The sequence below is a fragment of the Diceros bicornis genome, chromosome 23, assembly GCF_020826845.1.
Source record: "Diceros bicornis minor isolate mBicDic1 chromosome 23, mDicBic1.mat.cur, whole genome shotgun sequence".
Lineage (NCBI taxonomy): Eukaryota > Metazoa > Chordata > Mammalia > Perissodactyla > Rhinocerotidae > Diceros > Diceros bicornis.
In genome coordinates, this window is record NC_080762.1 from 14,548,246 (window position 1) to 14,560,477 (window position 12,232).

General features: G+C 37.5%; 1 protein-coding gene across 2 annotated transcripts in view; it reads right to left on the bottom strand.

Moving 5' to 3' along the window:
• Nucleotides 1–5,059: 5,059 nt before the first annotated feature.
• Nucleotides 5,060–12,232, bottom strand: part of HSF2 (heat shock transcription factor 2) — a 33,913-nt gene continuing 26,740 nt past the window's right edge. The window contains exons 11-13 of one of the 2 annotated variants that reach the window (XM_058566371.1): nt 9,849–9,902; nt 6,512–6,596; nt 5,060–6,069 (exon numbers count right to left, since the gene is read on the bottom strand). In XM_058566371.1, coding sequence (XP_058422354.1) covers nt 5,777–6,069; nt 6,512–6,596; nt 9,849–9,902 — 432 coding nt within the window. In that variant the 3' untranslated portion in view covers nt 5,060–5,776. The remainder of the gene's footprint in view (nt 6,070–6,511; nt 6,597–9,848; nt 9,903–12,232) is intronic. The other variant, XM_058566372.1, reaches the window with a different exon arrangement.

A 12,232-nucleotide genomic window follows, 5' to 3' on the forward strand; every position in this document is an offset into this window, starting at 1 on the left:
CATTTGCTTCTTTTAAGATATTTATTAATATAAATGAAATATAACAACTCAATTCCCCACCTTTATTCTGTGTTGACACTGTGTTTCATGATTTTGAATGGCTGTGTTCTATCTCTAAATAAATGAATTCAGAGAAAATGTGTGGTGTTTTAATTCCTTAGCAACTCAAATTTAGGTGGCTGTAATACTCAACTGTATTTTCCTCCTGTGTATAAAAAGAATCTGGCACTAGAGGGTTAAACTGGCCATTTTGTGTCCTGAAAATTTGAATTGTTTGAAGGTGATAATTTACCCTTTTGGACCTATGTAGGTATCCCCTGAAGTTGGACCTCAAAGGTAATTCAAGTGGTGTTCTCCCAAAGAATCTTCAGTAGGTGGACCAGTTTAGTTTGGAGAATGTTTTTAATTTATTTGATGAATATTCTACACCTGATGTGTCCTCCAGGCATTTTTTAAGTTGCCAGTTGATGCTTCCTTCTCTGACACTTAAGATAGTATTCAAGAAAGTCCCTTACAATTCCTTTTTTTTTTTTTTTAGTAACAAAATGCTCTATCCCATTTGAGTTAGCAAATTTCAATATATTTTTTTCAATAATTCACTTGAAATGGTCTTAGTTTCTCCAATATTATAGGCAAGGCAATGTCTATAAAACTCCTGGGCATTTACCAGAGAAATAAATCTTATGTTCACACAGAAACCTGTATATGAATGTGCATAGCAGCTTTATTTGTAATAGCCCAAATTGGAAACAATCCAGATGTCCTTCAGTGGGTAAATGTTTAAACACAGTGTTATCTCCATATCATGGACTACTACTTAACAATAAAAAGGAGTGAACTCTTGGTACACACAAGTTGAATGGATCTCCAGGGAAGTATGCTAAGTTAATAAAAGCCTATTCCAAAAGGTCACATAGAGTATCATTCCTTTTATATAACGTGCTGGCAATGATAAAATTAATGGAGAATGGATTAGTGGTTGCCCAGTTAGGGATGAAGAGAGGGATCCTTGTGGATAGGTTTAATGTTTAGTTTTACAATAAAATTGCCAAACTGTTTTCCAAACTGACTGTACCATTTCACATTCACACCATCGATGTATAAGCAATTCAGTTTCTTTGCATCCTCGCCAGCATTTGGTGTCACTATTTTTTATTTTAGTCATTCTGATAGGCATGTTGTTATAGCTCATTGTGGCTTTAATTTGCCTTTCCCAAATGGCTGATGATGCTGAATACCTTTTCATGTGTTTATTTGCCATCCGTATGTCCTCCAGTGGAATGTCTGTTCATATTTGGCCATTTTCTAAATGATTATTATTACTGTTGAGTTTTGAGAGTTCTTCAGATATCCTAGATACTTGTCCTTTTGGGACATGGGGTTTGCAAATGTTTTCTCCCAGTCTGTAGCTTTGTCTTTCCATCCTCTTAACAGGGTCTTTTGCAGAGCAAAAGCGTTTAATTTTGATTAGCTTCAATTTATCAGTTTTTAAGACTTTACGTGTTTCAATTAATTATCTGTCTTGTTGACCTTCTGTGTTCAACGTGTCACTATTTGGCCAGTTTCATACCCTTTTTAATACTGCCCTGGGACAGCTCTGAAAGCATCCCCATTTACTGGGCAAAAGATGTTCCATTCCTCCACCCTGATTTTCTGTGCCCTAAGACAGGATAAAGAGGACTTTTGTCCCATTTTTAGTGTGTGTATTAGGGTTCCCCAAAGAAACAGAACCAATAGGATATTTATATAGAGAGAAAGACATTTATATCGGCTCACCAGTTATGGAGGCTGACGAGTCCAAAATCTGCAGTGTGGGCCAGCAGACAGGGATACAGAATCCTGATGCACGTAGGTGGTGATGCCATGGGCTGCTTGGGTTGTTCTTGAGACAGCCTGGGAGGTATTGTAGAAAATTTGGGCTCACAGAAACGTTCTTTTGACAGTCCAATCTACTAAGTCCAAGTTAACGTCAACAGTGAAAAGTCAGGTTGATAGCATGTACCTTTGATGTATGTTGAAAATGGCATTTTACTTCTGTGGTCTTCCTTCCTCAAAACCCATAACCTCACTCTAATCATGGGACAAACATCAGGTAACCCCAAATTGAGGGACACTACAAAATACCAGGCCAGTACTCCTCAAAACTGTCAAGGTCTAGCTTATTTGTATTGTAGTTAGTCTGTTTGATACCAATTCCTTGAAATTTGTTGATTTGCTTTATGGCCTAACGTGCAACCAGTTCTCAAAAAATATTTCATATGTGCTTGAAACAAAGGTCTAGGCTCTAATTCTTTTTTTTTTTTTTTTTTTTTTGTGAGGAGATCAGCCCTGTACTAACATCCGCCAATCCTCCTCTTTTTTTGCTGAGGAAGACGGCCCTGGGCTAACATCTGTGCCCATCTTCCTCCACTTTATATGGGACGCCGCCACAGCATGGCTTGCCAAGCAGTGCGTCGGTGCGCGCCCGGGATCCGAACCAGTGAACCCCGGGCCGCCGCAGCGGAGCGCGCGCACTTAACCGCTTGCGCCACCGGGCCGGCCCCTAGGCTCTAATTCTTAAATGTAGCATTCGATATATGTTCATCATGAGTGTCATTTGGTCATTCTCCCAGTCTGCAGGAAACTGTCCTCACACTTTAGCCTCTAAACTCCTGAGTATACCATCCCTATGAAACACAGTGACACACCCTCAAGGAACATTTAGCTCTAAGTCACAAGCTATCTCCTGTGGCCCTATATGTATCTCCCTGAGGCAAAAGAAAGTTGGAGGTGGGATGAAGATGGGGAGTACTCTAAACTGTCTTCATACTGTGGCACTTGTTTTCCAGACAGTATACAGACTTCCTCTGGTAAACACAAGCTAGATTATTTTTAAAGGAATCAGTTTCCAGATCTTCAATTTCCATGTGTACTCTCCTCAAGTTGATCTGCCTGAAAAGATGCTTGAGGACAAGGCATCATCCCTCATTTTTTTCACATTTGACAAAGATATACCTCTTATCCATTCTGAATCTTACCAAGGCCCTTTGGATAAAAATCTCTAAACACCCAGTAAAGAGACAATTTCAAATAATGATGAGAGAGAATGACACTGGGTTAAAAAATATATATATCCTTTTGCAGTTCAGGTGATTTCTTTTTTACTTCCAATGAAATTGAAAGATGATCTAATTAAGTCACCAGCTGATGATAAAAAAAAAAATAATAGTGAATTCCAGTATGTAATTCTGAAGGCGTTCAAAGAATTGAGTGACATTGCTATAACAAAATTTCTTCCATTCTCATACACTTTTTTTTTTGTATTACAAAGTTTCTTAGGACTTCACAACAATAAAAACAAAAAGGACTAAAATTGATGCTAACTCTTAAATTGATAATATTTACCCCGATACAAAAATAATTGGAGGAAAAAAAACCCGAGACCTGTTCACCCCACTATGTATTTATGATATAATTTTACTTCTTAAATAATAGTTCATCAAAACTTGAACTATATTCTATGAGTGAACACTAAAAACTAACCTATCAACCCACAAAATCAGAGGCAGAACATAATAAAAGTTTGTTTTCCCCCTCACCTGAAGTCTACAATGAGTGTCCAGGATTGATGGGTGGTTCTCCTCTAAGCCAGGAGGATTGCAAGGGGGGAGGTTTTCACAGGCAGACCTGGAAATTCTGTACCTCACTTCTGGTTTATTAGAATTCAGTTACATAGCTCCCTGTATACAAAGATGGAAACAATCTAACTGCATTGAAGGAAGAGGAAATGGTTTGGCAATCAGTTAACAGTCTCTGCCACATACATTTATGCTGTTCTGATCGACTGTGTATTTATAATTGTCAAGCTTTTATGCTTAGAATCTTAAGGTTACAGGAAACAATTTATTTGCTTGCAGAGAAGTATGACAGTATCCTCAATGTTTGACTTTCACGCATAATAAAAATAGGATAAAATTCTTTGGGGGAAGTGGAATGGATGATGATGGGTATCAAATCACTATAGTATTTAGATTCTTTTAGATACATCTAAAAGAAGCATGTTAACAACTGTATTTTTAAAATAGGAGTATTAGCAATATCCTAAATTCCTTCTAACCATTTAAATTTAAGATGAAAAACTTTAAATGTCAACTTAAAAAGTACTAGGAAGTATAAAGTTTTTCAAAATTATTTTCAGAATACTTCTAGAGCTCCAAAATGTCCCCAAGAAGAAACTTGATCATATCCCACTGTGAGGAAGGGAAGGGAAAAAGAAAGTCTCTAAAGTTCTTTCTCCTCTCAGTCTCTAAACTCTTTATCTCATGTTAACGACCTCTAAGAACATGACCTCTACAGTCTATGCAGAAAACTATGTTGGGGTCTTGAATTATTTCACCCAGATACCATTGTCAGAGCCAAGTATTTTAGGATCTGCTAAGGAGGGGTTTCCTATCCCTCTGTGCTAGGCTTTCCTTTAATTTTTACATCATAGTAAGAGAAATTGCAAGATGTCAAGAGACAGAGTATGGCCAACAGGAAGGCCATCTTTGTAATTCCTCATCAAACAGCACTATAAAATATTCAGATATTAACTGCATTGCTTCCAGCCTTCTGCCTTCGAGTTGATAAAAAGGTGCCCTGGCCTTGCATGAAGTTTCTATAACCCTCCTGAGCAAATGTTTCAAAGGGAGGAAGTGATTTGACTGTTTCTCTTATCTTCTCTCAGGGCAAAAATTGTAGACCCTCAGTGGCATGCAGTGATAATGTTCTTACCTCAACTGGGACAATGAGAAGCATACTTCTCTCAGTTCTTTATTAGAAACATAGAAAGCAAGCTAGTATAACTTTTAAACAAAGAAGAACTTTAAAACACATTAAATTCAGATAAATTATATTTCTTCCCTGTTGCAATACACAGTCTATCTTTTGAGGTGATGCACAAAGATCTTGGTGTGACTCATATTAAGGATAATGGACAACAGACACAGTTTACAGTTTAAGTCTATCTACTTTCCATGAAAAGGAAAAATTGTTACACAGGACTGTCACCTCCAAAGAAAACACATAACAGACACTAGTATGCAACATTCATTATATTTATTTTACTAAACAGTATGGTTCAAAAAACACAAACCAGAAAACTTTTACTTAAAACTAGTCCAACGAGGGGGATGGAGTTGACGATATCCTACCCCCTTCTTTCTGTGTATGTGGAGCTGGAGCCACATCAGACAGTAAGCACTCAAGTAAACTTTGCCTTTCCTGTTGAACATGAATGAACTTCTCTGAACCAAGAGGGACAAATGAAGTTTTACAAGATACAGGCACTTTATGTTCTCAGTTTTAAAAATAAGCCAAGTGAAAAATATTTAATAAAAGTAACCGGAACAGAGAAAGTTTTAGGAGGTCTACCATTAGTTCTAGTGACTTACACTCAATGCAAACAGACAGCATCAAACAAGTAAAACAAACAAACAAAAGTGTAACTGGGGTTAATGGGCATATATGTAAAAAAGAAATCCAATTTACTACAATTGGAGAAAAATGGCCATTTGAATCCAACTTAGAGATTTGCCAATAATGTGCATTAAATCCTGTGTACCTATGTAGCTGAGTAACATCTGAAAGCTTTGCAAGAGTGTGTGGTTAGTGAGAAAAGCAAAAGGTGCTTCTGATTCCACAGTTATCTGATTAAACAAAACAAAGCAATTTACAAAAAAAGTACCAAATGATACTTTAAAATAAATAGTTCATCATTTTGATGAATATATACATGTGGAGTCCACTTCTTGGGGATTTAGCTATCTAAAAGTGGCATATCACTATCCAGAGGTGCAGGAGCAAGTTCACATAAATAAAACAGTGTGGCTTCACTAGCTTCGGCTTCAGTCAATGGCTCCAGGCGAACAAGCTTACTTTGAGTTGGTTCTGGGTCCAGGCTGCTATCCAGAAGCTCATCAACTTCTATGGGTTTATCTACAGAGGACATAACTTCTGATGATGCTGTACTTCCCTGTTCAACAGTAGAAGCAGAGTTCCCATCGAGGAATGCAAGAAGTGGAAAGGCGGTGTACTGGATAAGCTGCTTATCTACAATAAAGATTAGAAAAATGCTTTTATCACCAGCTTATACAGAGTTCAAGCCAAAGGTGGAAAAAATGGAAACAGAGATGTGCATGCAAACACTATCCCCTATATAGCCAAATAAGAAATATGATACTTTGTGTCAATAAATTTAAAAATGTGTAAGTCAGAAGTCTTTAACAATTAAGAAATGAGGGTTCTTTCAGTTTTCCTCAAGTTAAATAGGAAAAAAAAAACCCCAAAAACATGACAAACTTTAAGAACTATTACCTCAGCAATTCAATTTTCTCTATATGCTGGAACCTTGATACATTATGCAGAGAACTGAGATCAGTACATTCTGTGTTCACTGTTAAGTATGGCAAGACTTTCTTTGGCTCTCATTAGTTTCTAAGTAGGACTCTTAATTTAAAAAATCTATAGAAACTAACACTACATTTATACTGACCTGTTTTGGGTTTAGATTTTCTTCCCTCTTCTGAAACTGGCTGAACTACATTGTTCTTGGTAGTTTCTAATCCTTTATTCTCAGACTAAAAGAGAAAAAATATTAAAAATATGTTTCATATTTTATATGTTCCTGACAAATAGAAAAAAATAAACTGGTACAGCATGTGAATACTGGTATATTATCTGAAATATATGGGAAGGGAGAGCATCAGGAAAGATGGATTAGAGACAGAAAGAGATTTGAGTAGAGGTAACAAGACTGGTTAAGAAAAGTATTGCTGTCACCAAGGATGAAACAAAGAACCTGAACTAGGATGACAATTAAGTATGAAAAAGAGGTGGCAATTCAACAGTAGAATAGACAGAATTTGTCAAGGGTAAAAGATGGAAATGAATCAAAGATGGCTGGTTTCAAACTGCTAATTAAGAGAGACTTCTTTTAAACAAACTCATTTTAAACAGTTTTGGTTAAAAATGTATTACACATTTCTCTTCACTCACAAACAGAATATTTAGCACAGTGAACATATTTAGAGCAGCTCAGGGTGACATGGTGACATCCTTAAACCTAGTTATCTCTTTATTTGGAAGCCTCAAAGTGGAAGTGGTGTTTCTTCATTTTCTTTTTGTGGCTCTTTCAGTTCTTTTCTGTCATCTAAATTGCTTCTTTCAACCACTGTCTTCTCTCCTTATATCTGATTGTAAGGGGATTAAATCATTAATGCTGTTAAGTTCTTCAGTGTTCTTTTCAACGATGTTCAAACTAAGGTGAGGAGGTTCACAATTTTTCCTGAGTAGCTGTAAGTCGCAGATATCTGCATGCTGATTAAGTATATATGTGGTGTAACAAGCATACTAACTCCTATAATTCCCCTGATATTCATCTTAAAATCAAGCAGTACAAGTTTCCAGGATTCAAAGAACAGCCCCAAATATAATAAAAACTACTTAAACCTTTCCAAAAATTTACATAAAAAATTTCTCATTTAGCATTCACAATAAACATTAATGCAATAATATCATCACCATTTTTATACTTCCTAAAATAGGTATTTTCGAATGCTATTGTTGTTATTCTAAAACATAAGAACCAGGATGACAAATGGGTTTCATCTCCCATGCAAATTCTTTTTTGTGTGTGTGTGTGAGGACGATCAGCCCTGAGCTAACATCCTTGCCAATCCTGTTTTTGCCGAGGAAGACTGGCCCTGGGCTAACACCTGTGCCCATCTTCCTCCACTTTATATGGGACGCTGCCACAGCATGGCCCGACAAGCTGTACATCGGTGCGCACCTGGGATCTGAACCCAGGCCTCCAGCAGCGGAGCGCACGGACTTAACCGCTACGCCACGGGGCTGTCCCCACCCCCATGCAAATTCTTAATCATGAGTAGTGGTTACTTAGATTGCTGTACTGAGGAGTATAAGACATCCCGATCTATTAGAAAAGAGTGTTGTAATCCATGTCATATAATACCCGTCATGAGCAAGGGAATGAAAGCTGATGTGCCAATTATTTGAAAACATTAATCTAGATTCTGGAACTCTAATGAAAAGTCACTAATTTTTCTATTATATTGTAGAGCAATATGCAATTTGCTATTTAACTACTATTTCTGAAAACTGTATTTAAGCTATTAGCTTTTGGAATAAGAAGGATGATCCAAGAATCAAGAATGACTAAATGTCTAGCAATAAACAAACAATACAGCACATTCACTACATGAATGCATGATATAGGTTCATTCAACTTAAGGTCTAACATTCAGTAATATCATACTTACTGAAATACAGTGTTGAGGTGGTCCATAGAATCTTATAATATAAATCTAGGCAAACTACGATCCACATGCCTAATTCAGCATGCTGCTTGTTTTTATAAATCAAGTTTTATTAGAGCACAGCTACACTCATTCTTTCCTGTAATGTCTATGGCTGCTTTTGCACTACAACTGCAGAGCTGCGTAGTTGTGACAGAGAACATATGGCCCGCAAAACCAAAAATATTTACTAAGTCGCCTTTACAATATGCCAAAACTGCTATAAATCATCCAAATACTGAATGTATAATCAACTTGCTGGTTCAAAAATTCACAAATTCCTTCAACTCTAAGTTACCCAGGCTGTAACTTGGAAAATGTAGAAAATATCATCAGGCTATCCTCACACATGACAATAGTCAGAAAAATTCTACCTCCTCACTCTAATCACTCATATTTATTTGATATGTGTTCATTTTTAGACTACAAAGAACAATCAAAATAAAATTTTGATTCCACTAATCTAGAATTTATACAAATTTCAGAGGACTTGATTTACCTTTGTATTCGATGAAAAACAGGGATTACTAAACAATTTGATTTAAATATAAGATAAACAGGAGTATATACCCATTCAAGACAATAAGCTGTACAAAGTAACAGAATGATTTCTAAACATCTGCTCTAACAACTTCAAATTGTCCTTATTACTCATTAACAACTAGTTCTAAAGAATTTGTCAACACTTGCTAATCTCAACTGGACTTCCCTATATGTTTAAGAAAATAACAAAAACCATTACTTAAAGACAAGTCCAAAATCCATACTTCATTGTTTCAATTTGCCTTACCTACAATTAGTACAAATCCCTAAGCTTTTACTGTATGCTAATAAAAGGAAGGAACTTATTTAAGAATAAGGGTACCAGCAAATTTTCAATAAAAAATGCTGAGAATTGTTTTTTTCTTTCTTTCTTTTTTTGTAAGGAAGATTAACCCTGAGCTAAACATCTGATGCCAATCTTCCTCTTTTTGCTGAGGAAGATTGGCCCTGGGCTAACATCTGTGCCCATCTTCCTCTATTTTATATGCTGCCACAGCATGGCTTGACAAGCGGTGCATCGGGTATGTGCCTGGGATCCAAACCTGCAACCCCGAGCCACCGAAGCGGAGTGCATGTGCTTAACTGCGACGCCACCAGGCCAGCCCCGAGAAGTTGTTTATAGAAGAAATAAGAATGTAAAATGAAGCACATAAAACATGAAGAAATCATAATTTAATAATTCATTCCACTGATATACCTGAACATGCCAAGTTTAGTCAGGTTATCTCCCAGCACTTTGAGGGCTGATTTGATAATGGTAGTTAACTGCACAAGTGCCAGTAGAATTGGGCAATGATTTACCCCATAACCAAAAGCTAATTTTTCATCTAGAATTGTACTATGTTGATCACACATACTAAGTAAGAATATAAAATGCTTTTTCTAACTGGGAGTGATATTGCTTTCTACTTACTAGGGCTTTTTTCAGATTCTTACAGCTATGGGTCCTGAGCAACATGAATTAAAACTTACTTTTGTATTATTGATGTAATCTGTGGGATTCATCTGCACAGAACTAGTGAAAAGCTGAAAGACCAAACAAGAAAAATAATAAGTTTAAAAAATATTAAAAAATAATTAACTGTGTGTTCAAAATTTTTATACAGCCATGTTGGGCGAAGAGATGTAGCTCCTACTCTAGGAAGTTTCCAGACAGTAAAATAAGTTTGGAGGAGAAAAGCAGGAAAGCAGAAAGAAAAACAAACAAAAGCAGAGCAAACTAGCCCACGCATCAGACGTAAGAATTTCTCTATAAAACACTGGGATAAATCACTTGAGACAAGTGGTGGTTTTCCCCACCTCCCCTCTCCTTCATTTCATTTATTTTTCTCTCCCTAACTGCTTTTCACCTTAAGTGGCACCCAGAGCTCAGTTCCGTGCCCTGACACTAAGCCTTCACTGACTGCCTGATAATTACATGATAAATGTACAGAATCTGCTCTATGACAGTGGCTCCTAAATTACACCTCAAGTGGAACCCTCTGAACAAATGGCATACCTCCTTGTTAGTTCTTTTCATCTCACCTACCAAGAGGTGTAAATGCTAAGACCACTGCTTACTGCACTCCTAAGTCCACTCAGTTTACAGACATAACTTTTGTTTAAGTCATAAGCTTCAAAGTCATGCATTCCACAGCGATTTACTGAGCATCTAAGAAATAACTGACATCATGAAGACTACAAGATGAAGACACTATTCCTGCTCTCCAGGAGCTTACAATCTAAAAGACAAGATAAGAACAACATCAAATAGCAACATATGATCAGATACAATCCAATATTACAATAATGGATAGGGAGGATTGAAGGCACTAAGGAGTAAAGAGAAAGGAAAAAGAAGGGAAACACAGACACAGACAGAAAGACACACACACACAAAGGATGAAACTTCGTCTTGACGAAGTTATGCAAAATGCATCAGTCCCTGCAGAATGGTTAGGACTTGGAAAGGAGAGGATGGAGGGAAGAGTACAATGTCATAGCATTATCAACAAGAGAGAAGCAGGAAGGGTTGTGGGGTAAATTCTAGAAACAGATAAGACAACCAGTCCAAATAACGTAAAAGTTCTGAGTTGAACAGTAAGTAGTATATGTAAGGTTCAAAAAGTAGAGCAAGCCCAGTCAGTGGACAAGACCACATTCTGTCAGCAACAGGAGCCTTAGGGAGTGGCCTGAGCAATGAAATATAGCAATTAAAGCATTTTAGGAAAATGAGCACACCAAATGGTTCACAGGATAAAATGAAATGCAGAGAGGTCACAGCTAGATTCCACATTCATAGTAGCCCTGTAAATACCCCCCGCTCTTCCCTTTCTTTCATTAACTTTTCCCCTTTTCATACCACTTACTGATCCATGAAGTGGAAGAGACTCAGTTCCTTAGAGTAGATAGCTACACATGACTGCCAATCTCTGCCAGTTCACCTTGTCACAGCCTCAGAGGCCTGACCAGATTCTGGCCCTACTGAGAGTGGCATCTGAGGAGGTCCAGCAGTGTAAACTCTGCACTCTTTCTATGCCCCACTCCCCCTACCCACTGACTCAGGGATACCTTCTTGTATTCCCAGAAGACTCATGGTGTGAAGTAGAAAAAAGCATATCACATATGAGGAGCTGACACAGTTGGTTGAATTTTAAGGCCAGGCCCCTCCAGCTGACTCTACACTACGTCCCTCAGTACTGAACTCTGCAGAGGTAACCCATGAACTCCTCAGCATACTTATTCATGTCCTTACCATTTTTGCCATCTCAGAGAACAAGGCAGCCTATGGGTGGATTTTTCACATACAACAATACAGCATAACTGAAGGATGAAATAATGAAGGTCTTGGATGAGAGAGACAACAGTGGAAATAGAGAGTAGGGATGGCTTATGAATGCCATTTTGGAAAATATACAGGACTTGGTGAATGATGAGACAAAAATAAGAAAACCAATATGAATCTGTGATTACTATCCTGGGTGAGTAAAGAGAAGTCTGATACCACTATAGAAAATAAGAAAGCTGAAGGCCGGCCCGGTGGTGTAGTAGTTAAGTTCACGTATTCTGGTTTGGCGGCCTGGGGTTTGCGGGTTCATATCCTGGCCATGGACCTACACGCCACTCATCAAGCCATGCTTTTGATATATGTCCCACATATAAAGTAGAGGAAGATGGGCATGGATGTTAGCCCAGGGCCAATCTTCCTAAGCAAAAAGGGGAGAATTGGCAACAGATGTTAGCTCAGGGCTAATCTTCCTCACAAAAAAAAAAAAAAAAGAAAGAACATAAGAAAGCTGAAAAGCGTAGCTAGTTTACAGAATTAAGAAAAGTTAGGTGTTAAACACAATAATCTAAGGCAAGATCTAACTGATGAC